This window comes from Helicoverpa armigera, chromosome 8 (assembly GCF_030705265.1).
Source record: "Helicoverpa armigera isolate CAAS_96S chromosome 8, ASM3070526v1, whole genome shotgun sequence".
Taxonomy (NCBI): Eukaryota; Metazoa; Arthropoda; class Insecta; order Lepidoptera; family Noctuidae; genus Helicoverpa; species Helicoverpa armigera.
This window is the reverse complement of record NC_087127.1, coordinates 11,166,170-11,186,019: the sequence shown is the minus strand read 5'-3', so window position 1 is coordinate 11,186,019 and position 19,850 is coordinate 11,166,170. Positions and strand designations below refer to the sequence as shown.

The window sequence follows — 19,850 nt, the reverse complement described above, 5'->3', positions numbered from 1 at the left end:
ATATAAGTGGGATATAGTACAAAAAGTTGTGAGTCCCAATTAAACAACAAAATATATTATGTACGACTTTATTTATAAAAATACATCACAAGGTATAATATTTTGAGCTTAATAATTGAAAGGTCCTGTATCAAGATAGAACACACTCCAACAGTTTTTACCGATGAGATCAACGAGGAAACAGGTATATAAAAAGGTACAAATTTAACACTAAATAACTAGAGTTGCTAGTTCATAATATCATTAACATTTTTTATGCTAGCAATACTAAGCAAAGCTTGCTTTATAAAACAAATGCATAACCTCGTTAGATCTTAAAAGCCTGCGTAAGTGCAAAGATCAAAAACTGTTAAAATGCAAAAAAAAAACACTGGTCAACCTATCAATATGATTAAAGATATGAGTAAGTAGCAGCTTAAAAATCAGACGAAATAAAAATATACTAAAATTGACACTTAAAGCCAGACAACCTCACTTCACAATGTGCAGTGTAATGTCAATATTTTATCGACAAATAAAATCGTGCCTTACGTATTTAAAAGGTCTGCAAGCAAGTCTTAAAAAGTATAAAATAGGTGCCGAAGAAAGCGACTTTGAAAAAGATTAAAACAAGCCAAAAAAGTACACAAGAGTCAATATGACACTACTAAGACACAAGAGGAAACTGGTCATTCAATTGATATACAGGATGTCGTTTTAATCGTATACTGCCACCCTGTATACAGTCATATCACCATATGTTAAAGAAGTCCACTACTCCTTGCGAAAACGTGACGTAGATACGATATGTCTTTCTCACATTATATTATGGAGTAAAATATGGTCGAGTAATACGAATGCCATATTACTGGACAATATATCGACTATCAAACTTCGATTAAAAGACCATAGAAAAACATGTGCGATAGTTGTGCGCTTTTTACTTACAGCTTATTTACTCAGTTCGATATGTAATATCGTTATATATCCTACGTTACGTCACTCTAGTTATTTAGTGCAGTGTAAAGCCGCTTTGTGTTACAAACACCAACATTTTCACAAAGAAACTATACACTTATCAAGTATATTTATGGCACACAAAAATTTAAAAAAGAGAAAAAATCTGGAAAATTTTGAAGTAAGAAAAGTTTTTACACAAATCTTTTAATTATTACACACTTAAATGTATATATTTTTTATTCGCCATTGACACTTAAAGATATGTAAATAATGGAAGAGTTTATAAAGAAAAATAATCTAAAAACAGTTTAAATTAAGTATATCGACTTTTTGAACGCCTATTCTTCCAAAGAAAATAAAATAATAACAATAAAAAGAAAACAATTGAAGCATTATATACAAGTAACTATGTCATTAAGAATGTGTCTTTGAGTCGCAATAAATCAAAGTTTTTGTAGTAAAATATATCAAAATATTTAAGTATTTCCAACTATATCTATTACGTATTTTGAACAAAAGTGGGAACATTAGGTGGGATTCAGAAACTGGGCGACGTTCAAAAAGTGAATGATCCCTTTCATAAATTATAAAGAAACTTTATAAAAATACTTATCACTAAAAGCCATTAGATATGCATCGTACTGGGATAAACAACAATTATAAATTACCACAAAAATATCAATGAATCCGGAAGAGGTATACAGTACTGAATCTACTCATTTAAATCGCCATTATTTTTGGTACGAAAGAATATCAACCTTATCTTTGGTATGCTAAGTTCCATTTCTCTCTAACTCTCCTACCTCTTGTTACAAGGCATATTTCCCTACTAACTTTAGATATTTTTTCGTACTCAATATAAATGGCTACGAGTAGGCCTATTGCACAGTATTCAATGTTAGAACAACTCTTACGCGAAAGAGAGAGCGTTTAACAACCAGAGTGCGAAAAATAGACATACATTTAGTGTGACGCTTTTAGTCGCAATTTTATTGTGTCTAACATTTAAATACGTTATCAGAATATAATCTAATCTTTCAAAGATTCCTTTGTCTTTTGGAGCCTTGTATACGCTCTTCATAAACATTTTTTTTATATTTTTTCTTATCACTTTATACGGATAAATATATTATCAAATCCAATTTATATTTGCCTTAAAATATGTAACACTAAATAAACTTTTTTCTGAACTTTCAATCGAAAAATATTTGAGAACAGATTCTAGACTAAATAATAATATGGAGTAAGATGTATAACATTGTTCTTTTCCTTATTTTAGTTAACTAAAACAGTCAAGCAACGCAACGTTATGGCGATTTAAAAGTATCTATGACTAAAAAAATAATGATGACTATAACTTTATTACTAAAAATAACATTGATATAACATGGGCATATTATCAGGAAACTTTTCATATTATTATTTAGTCCTTCAGAACAAACATCAAAACGATTACAATCTCATTGAACAACTTTTGAGTCGTTTCCACATTTAAAATTATGTGAAACATTTAACGACATTATAGTTGCCAAATGTGCGCGGGAGTCAGTGGGCGGAGTTTGCAGTGCAAATTATTAATTTTGGATTTTTCAATGACATTTTATTTTTGTGTTGAATTTCAGACTTGGTAATAACATTCATGCAATAAATTGGGGAAAAAACTAAACAAACTACCCCCCACTTTTAGTCCAAACGCGCTCAAAACTGTGCCCAAAAACTTGTACATGACCTTACAACAATATCTTCTTTTCAGAGCTTTTCATTTTATCGCAGTGTACCGTTACCTTCTCTTTGGCCTCGCCTAACAATTTCTTAGCTTTCCGCAAATCTTCCAAAAAGGACTGACCCTTTTCAGTGCGCATTATTTGTCTTCTTGGAAGCAAATTTTTCGATAAATACGATATGAGTTTTTGCCAGTCCTTGAGTAGGGTAAATTCTTTGGCAAATCTGGTTTCAACTGGTATTTCGCCGTCAGAATGCTCGAATAGTACGTTGATGATTTCTTTAGAGGTCTTAAGAGCTCTGCTGGCTTTGACGAATGAGAGGATTAAGTTGTCGATATTTTGATGAGCGCTTATGATTGGTTGGTCGTAGATGTTGTAGTGGTTTGTTTCTTCGGCGGGTCCTACTATGTAAATGACGTGAGTGGCTAACCTGAAAGCTTCTTCGGCCCATATGTATGGGTCCCCGTGGGAGGTAGATGATATGTCACCGTCGTACATTATTTCGAAGCCGTACTCAGAACGTAGGTAGCGAACGAATGAGTGGACGCATTCGGCGTGAAGACGATTTGCAGGAGAGTAGGCCACCAGGATTTTCGGTGGTTTCGGGATCATTATAGCTGGAAAAAAATATATACATATACATTTTTTTGAGTCATTAGAATCTTCACAAAAGCAGTATTAAAATCTACATACATATAAGCCCAATTTAATAACACTTTAGGTTATGTTTAAAACAAAGTTCTGTAACTGTCAACTTCAGGAGAAAGTCGACTTCAAAGCTCGAAGATACACCACAAAAACAATTTAAATCTTCAACTACACAGTCTTGCTCCATTCCCCCACTATTTCGCCACAAAATTAAACTAGAAACTCACCCAGTTCCGCCTCCCCGATTCCATCTTGACAGCAGTACCGTCTTATACCTCTCAGCACTATGTAGTATAGGAAGAGAGTCGCCACGATCAACGCTGTGATACTCGCTATGCAAATGTTTAAGGTTTGAGGGTCGCTACCTGAAAAGAAAATTAATATTTTCTTTATGATATGAAAGTATCAGTATTTTATGGCAGTCGTTACGGGTAGTCAGAAGCCATTAAGCCTGACACCAGTCTTACCAAGGGGTATTGGGTTCCCATTAGGGTAACTGGGTTGAGGAGTTCAGATAGACAGTCGCTCCTTGTAAACACTGGTACTCAACTGCATCCGGTTAGACTGGAAGCCGACCCCAACATAGTTGGGAAAAATGCTCCGAAGATGATCATTTAATTCCACTTACGGCCAGTTTCTTCATCAAAAGGAAAAGCCAAAATAAAAGTCAAAGTAATGTGTAAAGTAAAAGTAACGGTCAAATTCATTTTTTCTATTAGTTTTGCTGTTACTTTAGCCTTGAAAAAACGAATTTGACCATTACTTTTACTTTACACATTACTTTGACTTTTACTTTTGATGAAGAAACTGGCTGTAAATTAACAATTTCCTATAATGAAGAAAGAAAAGAAAGACTGATGATGTACGGACAAAAAAGAGTTAGGTACTTTTGCATCTAAAGCAGGGTTTGTTTATAATTTTATACATGACGTCTTTATTTTTACACAATGGTGTGATGAATTCATATTTGGGCTCCTTAATAACTTGGGCACTAAGTTGCAGTTTCTTTTAAGGACTACTATTACATTGTATTTGGGGGCTATGAAGGGTGGACAGGAAAAATTAAAAGTAGACAATAAAATATTAATTCAAACTTCAAGCAAACAGCTAAATGACGCATAATATCTGTTTTGTATAAGAGATAACGAAATGGGTCAAAAAACTAGTCAAGTTCCTGAATTAAAAATCTGAGGTACCTAACTAATTCCTGCGCCCGAACAAAAAGGCCTTTTTAGGCTCAAGCCTATCGATTTTCCAAATTCATTTAAATCGGTTCAGTAGTTCTGACGACAAAGTGACTAACTTTCGCATTTCTATAAGTTTTTTTAATTAAGTTGTATTAATTAACCATAATATTCAAACTTCTAGGCACGTTACTGATAAGCAGAGGTCTGGATCAAGAAATAAATTAGATTAAGTTGTTTTTTCCTAACAGATGTGTCACATATTGTTTATGTGTTTTAGAGATAATTGTTATTAGGACTGTCCCGATGATAAAACGGTGGAGACTCGTACCTAACTTGGGCAATTTAATTTTGAAATTGGATAAAACATTTTAAGGAGACTAACTCGTGGCTAAATGATAGCTGCACGGTCATGAGGTAAAGCAACGTTTGGCGCGGTCTATCCGAGGATGGGTGACCAACTTATCATGATGAGGCCTCCCGTGTTTCGAAGCTTCCAGCTTCGAAGTGTTTCCAGCTGTCATTTGAATATAAAAGCCAGAAAGTATGACAACCAGTTTAACCAATCGGAGCAACGGGCTACTTAGGTAGTTAACTGGGATGAGGAGGCTAGATAGGCAGTTGCTCCATGTAAAACACTGGTACTAAGCTACATCCAGTAAGACAGGAGGCTGACCCAAACATAGTTGCTAGGCTAGGTAAATGATGGTTAAAACATTTCATAGCAAGTCTTTTTTTTGTGAGATTTCTAATAGTGTTTTAATGAAGGTCGGTCACGCTTTCAATTCTCAGTACTGAATCGAATTGTAATTAACATTAGCACATAGCGTAATATGCAATTTACTATAAGACTTGCGTCATTTAGAGTTTTGAGAGAGAGATATTTGAAAATGGGTTCCCAAAATGTACAGTCAACTTCAGGTCAGTGGTAACAGTTTTATAGGAAAAATCGTACTTATTACTATTGAGTTAAGGCGCATGACAGTTACCACTGATGTGCACTCTACCGTACTTTATCCGGATGCAGGACGTAGTTGCCAACGTAGTGAAACCTCGGGGTAGAGCTTGTGAAAAATAAAAACCACAATACTTACTTATCATAATCTTCGGGCTAACCACAGTCAAGCATCCAATTCCTGCCTTCATACATTTCTCATGTAGGGGCGTCACTTCAAAACTGAAGGATCCATTCGCGCCAACAAAGTTGTAATCATAGATAACTTCTTCATCGGTGCTATTCGTCATAATACTGGTCGCCGCTATAACTTTCTGGTTATTCTTGTCTATGCCTGAGACAACCTTTATGCCAAAGGCGGGAATGTTCAGTCGGCGAGGAGGCGGCATCACGTGAAGACGCATCAGAGTAGGGAAGAATTCTATGTAGATGAATGGTTTCCATTGTTCTTCGGTTGTCGTTGGGCCTGGAAAGTTTGAAAATATATTTATTTTACATTAGGTGTGATTAACCTTAAGAAGTAACCCTAGCCTAGGTTGTAGGCACTTGCATACCTATAAACTAAACATAAGAAATCATCAATAGTATACTTACTAAGCATATCAGCAGACGGGACCTTAAAATAATACTGGCCCCTATTCACACTGCCGTCAGCAGCCGTAGCTTCAAAATCAAACATATGGCTCTGACCATCACTCCTGTCCGTCTTGGGCCAGTAACAGTCGTAGAAGAGAACAGACTTGTCATCTAAAGTGATCTTGTTCGATATCATTATGTTTGAACAGTGGTTCTTCTGGTCTCTGTATTTATCTTGGAAACGGAACTTCATGGCTGTGGAAGAAATGGTTGGGGTTAAAATCTATGGTACTTCAGCATCCCCTAAACAACAAAATTTTCATTAAAAAAACTCAGGCAGGATAACCTAATTATTTTTCGTATTCATATTCATATTTATTTGCATACCATAATGTTACAAGGATGTCACAAGGGGCTTAAAGCTAGGGACATATTATGGACTCTGTTAGGGCATAGCGAAAGAAGGCTAGGAAGTTCAATTACATAATTAGTAATTAAGTAGATACAATAGTAGATAAATGTTTTTTTTTATTCAACGTTAGGAAAACATTATTTTAATATTTTATACAGCAGCATCAGATTTCGCCAACATTTTTAACAATAATTGATCATATAAGTCAAAGTTCAAGACAAACAGAGATAAGTCAAGAAATTCCAGAATACTGAGTAATCTGATGAAGTTAGGTCTAAACTGCAAAGTCCATATCTATAGATTGATAATTGTTATTATTCTTGGAACCATAAAATAAATATCTTTCATCAAAATCTAAATTAAATCCGCGTGCAATATCCTCTTTCATTCAAAATAAAAGACCACATAATATGCCAAACAAAACATTGGACGCGCGCAAACCAGTTCTTGATTCAGGTACTTGTCCCAATCTATATAAAATTGTAACCAAGTCTCCGTCGGACAATTTCTTAGCAGGAAAATCCAATAAAAAATAAACTACATAAGAAAAGACCTACTAGGTTCAGAAATACATATAAATAGGACATATTTTATGATGTCATACCTACCTACAGATAAGGCGTTCTTGAATAACATACATTGTTATTTTAATTCAGATATATTGTGCTATATTAATTGTTGTTATTCGAAGGAACTAATCAATAAATAAGTAATTAAACTCCGCTTCAGAAAATGTTTCGCAATATAATGCGGAGAATTTCAAACTGTAATTAACGTATGTACCAGTTACCCATCGTTGCATATCGGATGCTCATATGAAGTTAGCGTTACATATTGTTAGAAATAAAGTTATTTTCCTAATAAGAAATATGAAAGACCGAGATCAAATCTCAGGGAAAATCGAATATCTACCCACGTTCAAAGGTAAAAGTCACGTTACATTAGGCCAAGACCCAAAGTCGGATTACGTGTCTGAAATCAGATATTAATGTCGCACGTACCGTGACGTACATACGCCATATCGAAATCAATCTTATCACATTTTGGTGTAAAAGTATTAAGTATTGTAATGGCAGTTAAATTAACCTCGGTCTTCGTTACAATGAAATCTACGTAGGTATATGGGAAAATAATGATCTATTTGTGAAAACCCTTAATTCGCTGCCTAGTTGCATCAATGATTATCTAAGCAGGACATCCACTGCTGAACAAAGGTCTATTGCTTCCCAAAAGGACCGGTTGGATGCCAGCCCTTAGTTCTAAAAAACTTCAGAATTTCGCTTCAATGCCAAAGAGGGCACAAATCATTGCAAAAAAACTTCTAAAATGATAGACGATGTTATTAAATCACTATTGCAACTAGTTTCTAGAATCTATAAAACATAAACAAAAGATACCCTTCATCAATTTTTAATAAGGAGAAGACGATCATTATAACCACATTATAATAGTTGACAAATATAAACGATCAATTGTTTATCTACTTCCTCTGCCAAACTTGATTCGCATTCATAATGAGTTAATAGGTACTAATCAGATTAGAAGAAGCATGCATGACGTATGCCAATGCGTAAAAACCCGAATATTATCGAATCAATGGAGATAGGTTACAAAAGGTTATCGGAATTGGATTCTATTTAATTAAGAAAAAATATTAAATCGGACAAACCTTGTATCTCTAACAACAATAGAATGGTAATTTTTATTACACACTAGCTGATCCCGTGAACTTCGTATCGTTCAAACCTTCCCTGGACCTCTACAAACATTTTAAAATCTACAAAATTAGCTCAATCGGCCCAGCCGTTCTCGAGTTTTAATCAGACTAACGAACAACAATTCATTTTTATTTATATAGATAGATAAATAGATAGATTTAAGGCAATAGTTTTTAAATAGAATAAATTGAGCGGTTATTGCCTCGTATTGAATTGAATACTAAGGAGTTTACTGCGCCAATTAAATATTATGACTTTCTGTCTCTTTGTAAGTAAATAATCGTAATGTAAGCAAGAAGGATTTCATGGTGGTCATAATTTTTATTCCTATCATCATTTAGCTGCATTAGATTAGGCTTTCCGATCGAAGACCCCTATGGAATTGAAAATAAAACTTAGCTTACTCTAAATACCAACAAAAAAAATACTTACTAGTCCACTTAATATTACTAAAAGTAATATTCAAGACGGTGTGATTCACAATGAAAGTGGATCCTAAACCTTCAAATTGTTCCACGGCAATGTTATACGGCTTGAGGGTCACACCTCCAATGTGGGTGTTCCGCGATATCGGCCCAAAAGTCATGGAACCACACTCATGACTGTTCTGTGGGAACACTTTCATGCGGCAGGAGTCGTAGTCAGTTCGGTCATGGCCCAGGATCTGTGGAAGAACATACAGGATTAATGAATTTAATTTATGATCTTCTTTTCAAAAGGTCCTAAAAGGAGCTTGTGGCTAAGTCACTGCCTCACGGGTCGATTGATCATAAGGTTGGCGTGGTCTGCCAAGGCAAGACATGTTAAATTGGTTGGTCCCGGCTGTCATTTGGACATCTTCTGGTACTGTTCATTGGGTTGAAGAGTTACATGGAGCGACTGCTTACCGTCAGGTAAGCAGTCGCTCCATGTAAAGTGTCGGTAAGTGCTCAGCTACAGCTGGTTAAGACTGGAAGCCAATCCTAAAATAGTTTGGGAAACAGCCAGTCATATGAATAGGTATTCTAAAAGTGGTGTAATAGAAATATGCTCTTAATCCACAACGCCATAATTAAGTCGATTCCAAATTATATGACCATTCAATCAAAATAGACACCATGCATAACTTAATGGTCGATTGCATCATTTGTTTCAGCCGATTTGGCGAAAAAGTGTCGCACATAGATAGATAGGATTAAATTAACCCAATTTATGATACTGTCACAATTCATGTTAATTTTATTATAATCAGTGGCATCAAAGATAAAAATAATTCGTAGGTATACAGCATATTTGTGCATAATAGACTAAAGACGTCTGCTATTGACGTATTTTTTATAAAATTATAAATTTAAAAAAACCCCCGACCCAAAAAAAGTACGCAATAATTATGACAAAAGGTTAAAAACGCTAAACCCTATAAAAAGCAAAAAATAACTTTTAACACTACGTAAACTAAATTTTGTCGTGTCGGGGGACCGCTCTAATTCATTACTTTAGATACGTGTTTTTTTTTTTAAACGAATGTTGTAATTAGGTAGGTATCATTTGATTTATGTAAGTATTTATGAAGGTAAAAAGCGGTCCCCCGACACGTCAAAATTTAGTTTACGTAGTGTTAAAAGTTATTTTTTGCTTTTTATAGGGTTTAGCGTTTTTAACCTTTTGTCATAATTATTGCGTACTTTTTTTGGGTCGGGGGTTTTTTTAAATTTATAATTTAATTTTATTTCATGCCTTTTAAAGGAGCTCCTTAATTTTTCCTTCTTTCATTTAATTTATTTTATCTTAAGATGGGGTCGCTATATGCTATCTCGGCCAAAGGAAGCTGTTTAACAATCCTCATGACGAACTGGCTATGGGAGAATTGCACAGATTGAGAAACAATAAAGATTAACCTTTGAACATTCTAGATTTTCAGCAAAAATATAAATCGGTTTATCCGTTTCATTCCGGCATTCCAGGGTTTCATCCGCCACATCCCATTTCCAGCATCAGGTTCTCGTCAATCAGAAACATGAAGAGAACTCGTCAAGACAAATTCAACGAGCCCAAACTCGATGGGTTTACTAAGAGGCAGTTCAGGGTTACGTCTCCTACCTTCGTGCCCTAACAGCAGACCAGCTCAGTGGTTCCAAAAGACATTAGTGTTTCAAATTTCAGATCCCACATATACTTGCAAGTAAACTGAGCGTGTAACATTCCTATCACATCTAGCAAACGAGCTGATGACCTTGAAGACCTGAACCGATTTCCACCAAACATAGCTAAGAACACTCCTGACTGACATACCTTTTAAACAAAAAAAACCGCATTACAATCGGATCATCCGTTTGGGAGCTACGATGCCACATACACACACACACACACACACACACACACACACACACACACACACACACACAGACACGTCAAACTTATAACACCCCGTCGTTTTTGCGTCGGGGGTTAAAAACTAGAACTTAGAAGAATGTATGTGTAGGTGTAAAGCCAGTTCTAAATGCTAATTGTTATTGTTTCGAAGAATTCGTTATGCAGTATGACATCAGTATCTGATTGCTTGCATATCAATGAATAACTAAAACTTAAAAAAAACACTGAAGGGAAAAAAATAAACTTTTGTTTGATACAGCTTTTGGATAAGGTTTTATAGATAGCTAGTTCCCGCCAACGGTTTCATCCGCTTGTCGAGGGAGCTTCTTCCCGGTCCTGGATAAAAAGCAGTCTATGTGTTATTATGATGTGTAAGCAATAGTATTACCGTCAGGTCTCATCGAAAAAAATAGTTGTTGAAGGCATCCTGACAGATGTGCCAACATCGTCGCCCAGTGGCTACCACAGGATGGCCATCGCAGGCGGGGTAGGCCCCGGAAGAGATGGCGGGATGACCTGGATGCCTTCAACCCTGATTGGTGGGAGGACTCAAAAGATCGAGAGGTGTGGAGGCAAAATGGGGAGGCCTTTGCCCAGCAGTGGGACAGTACAGGCTAAGAAAAAGAAAAGTGAAAGAGAGATCCATCCATTTTAGTGGCATAGGACACTAAATTACCCCATTGGTCTATTGATAGAATCATGATTATTGATAAGCACATAGTTTTGTTGAAACTCTACCTACCTATTTAGTAAATAACTCTTATCCTTATCAACCTGTTTATCTAGATAAGGGCGTTTACACATCGGTCATTTACTATTGAGCACTGATCTCAGCATTAAAAACTCATATTTCAGATGGTAAAAAAATGGAGAAGTATAAAAAAATATCCTATCTATCCTAATACGTAAAATAGGTACGCGCTTTACGCAAAACTGCACAACCAATTTAAATGCAATTTGGTAATGAATACAATACAGCATGGTTAGCATAGACTCTGTAGGTACCTGAGACTTTGAGTTTAAATTCAAATAATATAATGAATGCCCTGTATGAAAATGTCTTTATAATCTGAATATAACATACGTCAAGTTGTGTGACGTACATAGAGATTTGACAACAATAAATGATGACCAATCATAGATAGCAAAGTGAAAAAAATATACGAAATTATGCAACATGACTAATATTAATGCAATTCCCTATCTTATTTCGCTGACGCTTATCAAGTCCCGAAGAGATAATCCTTTTGCTTATAGGACTTTATCAAAATGTACTTATATGAAAATCAACCCCTATTATTTTATTACTCACCTTAAGTAATCATTAAATGTCTCTGAGTGGGGAGGTTAGTAACTGAAACACACATTTAAGAATAGTCTAATCTTATATATAAAAATGAATCGCAAAATGTGTTGGTAAGCGCATAACTCAACAACGCCTGGACCAATTTGGCTAATTCTATTCTATTATTTATTTTATTCTATTCTATTATTGTCAGGAGAAGGTTCTTATGAAAAAAAAATAGGGTAAAGTAGAGAAGTCAGTTGACGGGAGCGAAGCCGCGGGCAAAAGCTAGTTCCTAATAAATCTTTTGTTGTTTTTGCAAAATTCAAAGCAAATGTTTTAAAGTCATTCAATTCTTATCTTATCATTTTAAATTATGTGTGTAGTAAGTACTCTTCTTTACATATCAACAATTATTTTTTCTTTGTGTACCATATTTACATAGACAAACAATCCAATTACAATAAAAATGTATTATTAATGTATGTATCTGAATATTTACTTGAAAAATCAAGGTTATTTTCAGCAAAAATACTTTTAATAACTACAGACATTTGGTGGGGGAACTAAAATTTTGTTCCTCAATGCCATTCTGTGTTTATAGCGAAAAAAGTTCCTATCAACATAATTGTTGCAAATAAATACTTCTTAGTTTGGGTTAAGTTTAGGTGAAAAGAAGGTCTGAAATACATGCTATAAAAACTCATCGGCCTATTCTTTTCCCAACTATGTTGGGGTCGGTCTAAACCGATGCAGACGAGTACCAGTGCTCTACAATGCTTCAAAAACTGTGGTAAGTATGAATGTGGATGGATTGATAGACAGTTGTAGAGCAAGGAAAAGATAGATTGATTGCCTGAAGCAAATAGTGTGACTGTTCATAGGTGCCTGCAAAGGCCTATGTGAAATAAAAATATTTTGATTTTGAAGGAAGACAAGAAGGGATGTCAGTATGACGGCTGACAGAGAGAAATGGAACTGAAGGCAATAATCTACTAGTTTTGATCTGTTTCTAAGTATAAGATGTTAAATAACTTAGGTTCAATAACAAACATAAGGAAATCAAGATTTTTGTTTTGTGAAGTTCAAATAAATATCAGTGCTAAGGTGTTTGGCCAGTTTATGCTAACTGTACCAACATGCTTTACAATTATGTAGGTATTTGATAAACTAAATGTTTCACAATTCCTAAAATTAGAATTAAATAGGCATTGTTTATTACTGATAAGAAAGAACGCCCATTATTTTCAACTTCCTTACATTAACCTGTTGTATGTGGGAGTGCAGACATAAGCAAAACAATTGATTTTCTATTGTTTTATGATTACCAACATCAAAGCGGTTAATTATGTTTATTATGAGAAGCCGAAAATAGATCTCAGTGGCGTGCACTTGGAGAGGCCTATGTCCAGCAGTGGACTGCGATAGGCTGATGATGAATTATGTTTATTAGTTTGTATAAGAATCTATTTCTGAAGATCTAGGTTAGACAGATTAGATATTTTATACTTATTAAGTCATACTATCTGTACTGCCTATATTCCTAGATTTTATAGGACTCAAATTATATCACAGAACTTTAATATATACGTTTTAAATGTCGTAACAGTAAGTACAACTTAAGTACTTAGCCTAGGATTCTTGTAATATTATCATCATTGCAATATGTAACAAAAATAAAGCAGCATTTAAGTAGGTTTGTATTTACATGAAACAAAAAACTATGAGAGCACTAAAAACACCATAAATACATGTTACAACATGATGTTTTCATTGATCAACCAAATATGTGATTGAAAGGACTAATACTGAAGTTGTGGATACCAATGATTCATTTCTAAGTTATCATAGATGATTTTCATCTCAAGCAGGTCGCAGAACCGTGTTAATTAGAATAATATTATGCGATACGAGGAAAATGATAGGTCAGGACCACGAAGGACGCATATGTCAGTGCAAGCCATGTCTTGTTACCTTTCATTAAAAAATCAATACCCATTGATGCAGCTATGCGTTTTTATGCATTTTACACAAGAGAACTGTCTCACTTACCTCTGTTGTGCAGCTCAGCTCCTGCAGCAGCGAGTTATTGCTACATAACTGACTGATGCCAGCTGTAAAATGCAAAATACAAACAAACACACTGAACACTTTTCCCCACATTTTGATGGTAATGTCAGATTACACGGTAATAAGAATATACATAATAAACACTAAAGCAAGCACAAGACTAAGTGCTCATCTTTCGCGGATATTTAGTCTATTGGATAAATAAAAAGTGGAAAAAATAATAAAATGTTTACGACGCGCTATCTCGACGAGTCCACACATTTCATAATATAAAAAGTACTCTGTGAGTCCACAAAAGCAAACTCACAGAACACATATACCCTGACGGGAAGAACGGCAACTTCATACAAAAAAAATGCCAACAGCTATTGACACTAGCGCCCCAGTATTTGATCCGTGAAACTATTTTTAGCGCCAAATTTTGAAACTGGTGTTATTTTTTGTTTGTATTATATTTTTTTGTAATTTTCTTACATATCACGAAAACAAAGCGAAACTTCGGTATTTAAATTGACCATTACCTGAATTTCGCTTTGTTTGCATGATGCATCCATGTTTACGGAAAAGTATTTAAATGAAACAACATTTTAAGCGTTTTTAAGAATATTTATTTTTCGTTTTACAACTTTTTTCGAAGCGTCTTCGATGAACTGCCTATTTTTTAAAATACAGTATCGTTTTATGCAAATGTTTATAGTTGAAATTACTATGTGCATTTTATTTTTATCGTAATGCTCAGAACAATCAAGCAACCATTGGAAATTTAATTTTGTCCTTAAAATTTCTATGAGTTCATTTTTTATTTTTATTTTGCACCCATGCTCATTTAAAAAATTGTTTACCATTGTTGCAGCAATCTCTACTGTCTCCGTAAAAGCAAATTTTACATACTGAAGGCTATTGCGCATAGAATCATATTCTTTAAAACTAGTAAATAAATGATTTACCTCAGTGTTCTGGTCTGCAAGCATTGTGTTTTTGCACATATGGCAAACGGGTCCTAATTTTTTTAGCATATAACCACACACATATGCGCAAGCTTGCAGTTCTCCAGAACACTGGGATATTACAATGTTAGATGCTTCTACAGCTGCCGTCAAATCAAATGTTTCAACATCAGCTACAGTTTCTTTGTTGGGGTTTGGCTGTGTTAAAAAAGATTTTAAATCATTTAATAATATATTACTATCTTCTTTGCAGTTTTTATTTTTACTGCTATGCAATAAATTATTAATAATAGCAGTTTTAAGAGCTGCAACAAATTGTAGGGTGTTTGGGTTTGGGTTGCATCCACAATTGCTGCGGATGCAACCAAAACAGTTTTCCAATGGGTCTTGATTCAGTCTGCGAGTTGATAAACTTTTGACGTTGTACTGTTTTTCTAAGTTAAAAAATAGACGCTCAACTGCATTTAATGTTCTTATAAAACCCTCCAAAGAAGGCGGCTTGCATCTGGCCCCAATAAATTCTAATTCTTCAAACATAGCTTTCATTTCTTTGAAATAACTTAGATGTGGACTTTTTCGCGTAAAATTAGTGAGAAATTTTTTGCCTCGTTTCCGATCCGGCGTATCACCATTTAAGGTGTCGAACAGTTGGTCCATTTTTTCAATCAGCATGGCTGTCGTCGTCGCTTCTTGAGGCAGTTCATCTGGAAAGTAAACACTTATTTTTAACTAATGTTAAAGCAAGGCAATTTTTAAAATTCATTATTATGAAATAGCGTCATGTTATAGCGTGATGTTATATAGCCAACGTTCTTTTATTCTTTTCCATGTCAAAGGCTATATGCATGCCAAATTTAATCCGAATCCATTTAGCCGTTTTTGCATGATTAAGTAACAAACATCCACACTTTCACATTTATAATATTAGTTATGATTTTAGCATTATGACAACTCACTGTTTGCAATCTTCGCAAGCATTCCTGCAGCAACTGAATGGCTGAAGACTTGGCAAGCTAAGCTGACCTTCATTTTTTGCTTGAAGTTTGGTTCAATATGCTGCTTGGTTAAAGCAGGGGCAAAAACAAAATTCGGATTTATGTTATCTTTTTCATAAAATTCTTTTATGTGGCTCCATTTGGCTATTCCTGTAATAAAAAACATAAAATAATTAGAAATAATTAAAAAACAATCCATTTATTTCAGCACTGCATTGCAACCGTCCAACTAATTAATGACCTTATCATGTACTCATGTTATACCTAATTTATTACCCCTTATAAATACACAAAATTCAAATTACCTGGTACAGATTTTCCATCATTTTGCAAAACTTGAGGGCATTTGATGTTGTACTTGAGCAAATTATTTCTGAAGCATTTAATTAGGTGAGGTGGGTCCATAATCGTAACAATTTCATGGCCTTTAAAATCAAAAAATGGTCGAGCCACTGAGGAACCAAGGGAGTTTAATGCTCTGATGTTCACACCAAAGTTATCAGACACAGTAGCAGTGACATTCAATCCAGCTTGGAAACTTGCATCGAGAACCTGTAAATACAAAAAATAATATAGTTTTGCTATTTACCGTGCCTGTTCCAGACAGCGGGTTATGTTTTTCAAGTGATGTATGTACCTATATACATGTATGTATATTTCTTTGGCACGCTCTAAAGCCTGAATGGCTTGTCGCATTTTAGCTTGTAAGGTATCGTTACATTAGTCTAAGTTGTGAGAGTGCCACAGGTTATATCAGATTTGTGTAATGTAAATCAATATTTAGGGTTTTCATATCTATTGATCTTTAAATGCTGATTACGAATATGTACATATGTTTGAATAGAATAAATAATTTGGAATGATATTATTATAATATCTTTTAATTTTTGGATGTAAATGTATTTGATGCCTCTGGGCGTATTAGCCAACACTATCAAACATGAACATTCAAATTCAATATAAATTTATGCAAAATCTCAATACCTTGTAGTTTCTCTCTCTCTTTCTTTCAGTTTCTAAGGTTTTCAAACAAATGGGTTTTTTGTTTTGAGTATATTGGTTGAAAAAAAAAACAATTCCCTAATCATTTAAAAAATAATAGTTACACACTTACTTCTTTTATAAGAACAGATAATCTATCAGCTGTAACACAGTCTCCAGAAAAGTAGTAGGCTAAAGGTTGTTTCCACTTTTTTCTAATGCCAATAGCCATAAAAAGCAATGCATGTGTGGCTGGCTCCATAGTTCTGCCTTGATTACCATGGTCTTGATATCCATCAATAATATCAAGTTTAGCATTGTATTGTAAATTTCTTCTTATCGACATTTCATCAAATGCTAAAATGCACAGGTTTTCTTCCTTTTCTCTTTTACTTGTTATGCCTTTAATTGTGTCAAATATTTGGCTATTTATACCACATTTCATTGGTATTTTGTTAAGTAAAGCTTTTAATGTGCCTTCGCTTGGTAGACAAAAGAGTCGCCTCAATAGTCTATAGCACCCAGTAGACCTTTTGTAGATGGTTAAAGCCATCACTTTTTCATCTACGCTCCACCTCCGTCCAGTCAGTTTTCTGGGAGTATTTTGAAGTTGACTTTGTAACAATAATGCAAATGGTCCTGATATATTTTTGTTCAACAAACTTTGTACATTACTGTCTGTGGTCAATTTTTTGAAGAGGACACGTGGTTGTTTTTTAAATTTGTTTCTTAGTCTTATTATTTCACTCAAATTTCTTCTACACCTTTTATAAAGTTTCAGTTTTCTTGGGGTCAATTCTATGGACTTGCTTAACTCCAGTTCCTTCAAAATCCCTTTAGATTTTGGCATCTGGAAACATAAATTATATCAATAAGTAAAATATTCTCATATAACTGTCTGTCTGTCTAGTCTTATGCTTGTTCCTACACAATTTTTTTTTATGTTTAATAATAAGGTCAATTGTTGGATTTTTATATATATTTTTTTTCTCTCTATCATATATATATATATCATATATTTATTTTCTCTCTATCAGGGTCCACAATTGTACCTAGCTCTAAGCCATATTGTTACACCTATTTTATACATTGTGGAATGCAAATAAATAATATGAATATGAATGAACTGCTGTTTTAAAACCTACCAAGTAAAAAGTATCTCCTTAGCTTATATAATAACAATAAAGAAAAAAATACTTAACAGAGCAACCATTATGTTGCTTTTAACCTTTCCTATACCATAAATAGAGACGAAAAAATGCATGTACATAAAATGTGCGGGAAAATTAGTTTACTACAAACCTTTAGGCTATCAGTAGTTGGTTCAGATATAGTGGGCACCTGAATAGGTAAGGATGCAGTTGCATCAGCTATGGTTGGCACCTGAACAGGTGAAGATGTAGTTGCATCAGCTATGGTTGGCACCTGAACAGGTGAAGATGTAGTTGCATCGGCTATGGTTGGTAGCTGAACAGGAAATGAAGGTTCCGTTGGTACTAGTTCCTGAAAATTTAAAATGGTTGTTGTAAATATCAGTTAGTGATAATCAGTTTCTACATTTAAATTATCAAGTTGTTTCAAATGGCTTATTCTAATTTATTGTGTTCATCTGTTGATAGCATCCTTTCATCATTAAGATTGAGAATTGTGTATAGATTGCTTTTTAAAATGCTATGTTTACTCATCATCATCCTCCGAGCCTTTTTCCAAAACTATGTTGGGGTCGGCTTTCAGTCTAACCGGATGTAGCTGAGTACCAGTGCTTTACAAGGAGCGACTGCCCTATCTGACCCCCTCAACCCAAGTTACCCGGGCAACCCAATACCCCTTGGTTAGACTGGTGTCAGACTTACTGGCTTCTGACTACCCGTAACGACTGCCAAGGATGTTCAATGACAGCCGGGACCTACAGTTTAACGTGCTATCCGACACACAGTCATTGGTGTCTAAGATATGCTTAGAAAGTACATCCAAACTTAGAAAAGTTGCATTGGTACTTGCCTGACCTGGAATAGAACCTGCGCCCTCAAACTTGAGAGGTTGGTTCTTTGTTAGGCCAACACGACTTTTGTGTTGAATGCTATGTTTACTGTTTTTATTATTATTTCTAACTTGATTTTGTACGCATGAACATTTATCAATTCCAAGCGAATATTTTCAAGCTTTAACATGGACTGAGTTTTATTATAATTAAAGTTGACTTACTTGAGATATTTCAACAGGGATATTTTTATCTTTTTCACTTCCAGTTGCAGTTGCACATTGTTCCTGGCGAAACTTTACCATTAAGCCTTCTGTTCCAATTGGGATGGCATAATTATTTAATCTTATCCTGGCATTGCTAGTAAAAGCGGTGTCATCAAAGTGCTTACTGCATAACATCTTGTGTTGTGTGTGTAAGTCTTTTAGTGATTTCTCAGTTGACCACTCTCCCATTGGGAAACAGTATTCAGCCCATACACGTGCCCTGAAATTATTGAAAACATTAGATCTAATTTTGTTTTTCTGTCTTGTCCTTCTTAAGGCTAAGAGAGATTATTATTATTCTTTATTGTACACAAAAACATAAAAACACACACAACACATAGAAGACATGTACAAAGGCGAGCTTAACCCAGAACTGGGTTCTCTGTCAGCAAACCTTAGAGCGATAGAGAGATGCGATAGGGAAGACAAAATTTAAAGTGCACAACATTAAACAAAACAAAGATGAAACTACATAACATAAAATATATACCTATAAATAAAACATAAAATATAATAAATAAATAAATACATACATACAAATAAGGTCATGTTGACAGGAAATGTTCTTTAGTTCGTCTCTTGAAGACATCTAACGACTTGCTCTCACGTATACTGTGAGGCAGAGCGTTCCAAAGCCTTACGGCGCGCACAGTGAAGGATCCATCATAACGGCTCGAAGTATGAGGAGGGATACGGAGTAGGAGAGATACAGAGGAGCGACAGGGTTTGCCTCTAGGAACAAGGAACTCAAAACGTTCCCGAAGTTAGCTCGGAGCGTTGGGATTATGAAAAGAGAAAAGATAGAATATGAGCATCT

At 34.7% G+C, this 19,850-nt stretch overlaps 1 protein-coding gene across 1 annotated transcript; it reads right to left on the bottom strand.

Annotated features, from left to right (window-relative positions):
* Positions 1-54: 54 nt before the first annotated feature.
* Positions 55-14,118, bottom strand: LOC110374921 (uncharacterized). Its single transcript, XM_021332850.3, has 6 exons — positions 13,846-14,118; positions 8,589-8,820; positions 6,045-6,281; positions 5,590-5,916; positions 3,539-3,676; positions 55-3,280 (listed from the first exon to the last, which is right to left on the bottom strand). The coding sequence occupies exons 1-6, from the start codon at positions 13,954-13,956 to the stop codon at positions 2,670-2,672; spliced, it is 1,656 nt and encodes a 551-aa protein (XP_021188525.3). The 5' UTR covers positions 13,957-14,118; the 3' UTR covers positions 55-2,669.
* Between the last annotated feature and the right edge of the window lie 5,732 nt (positions 14,119-19,850).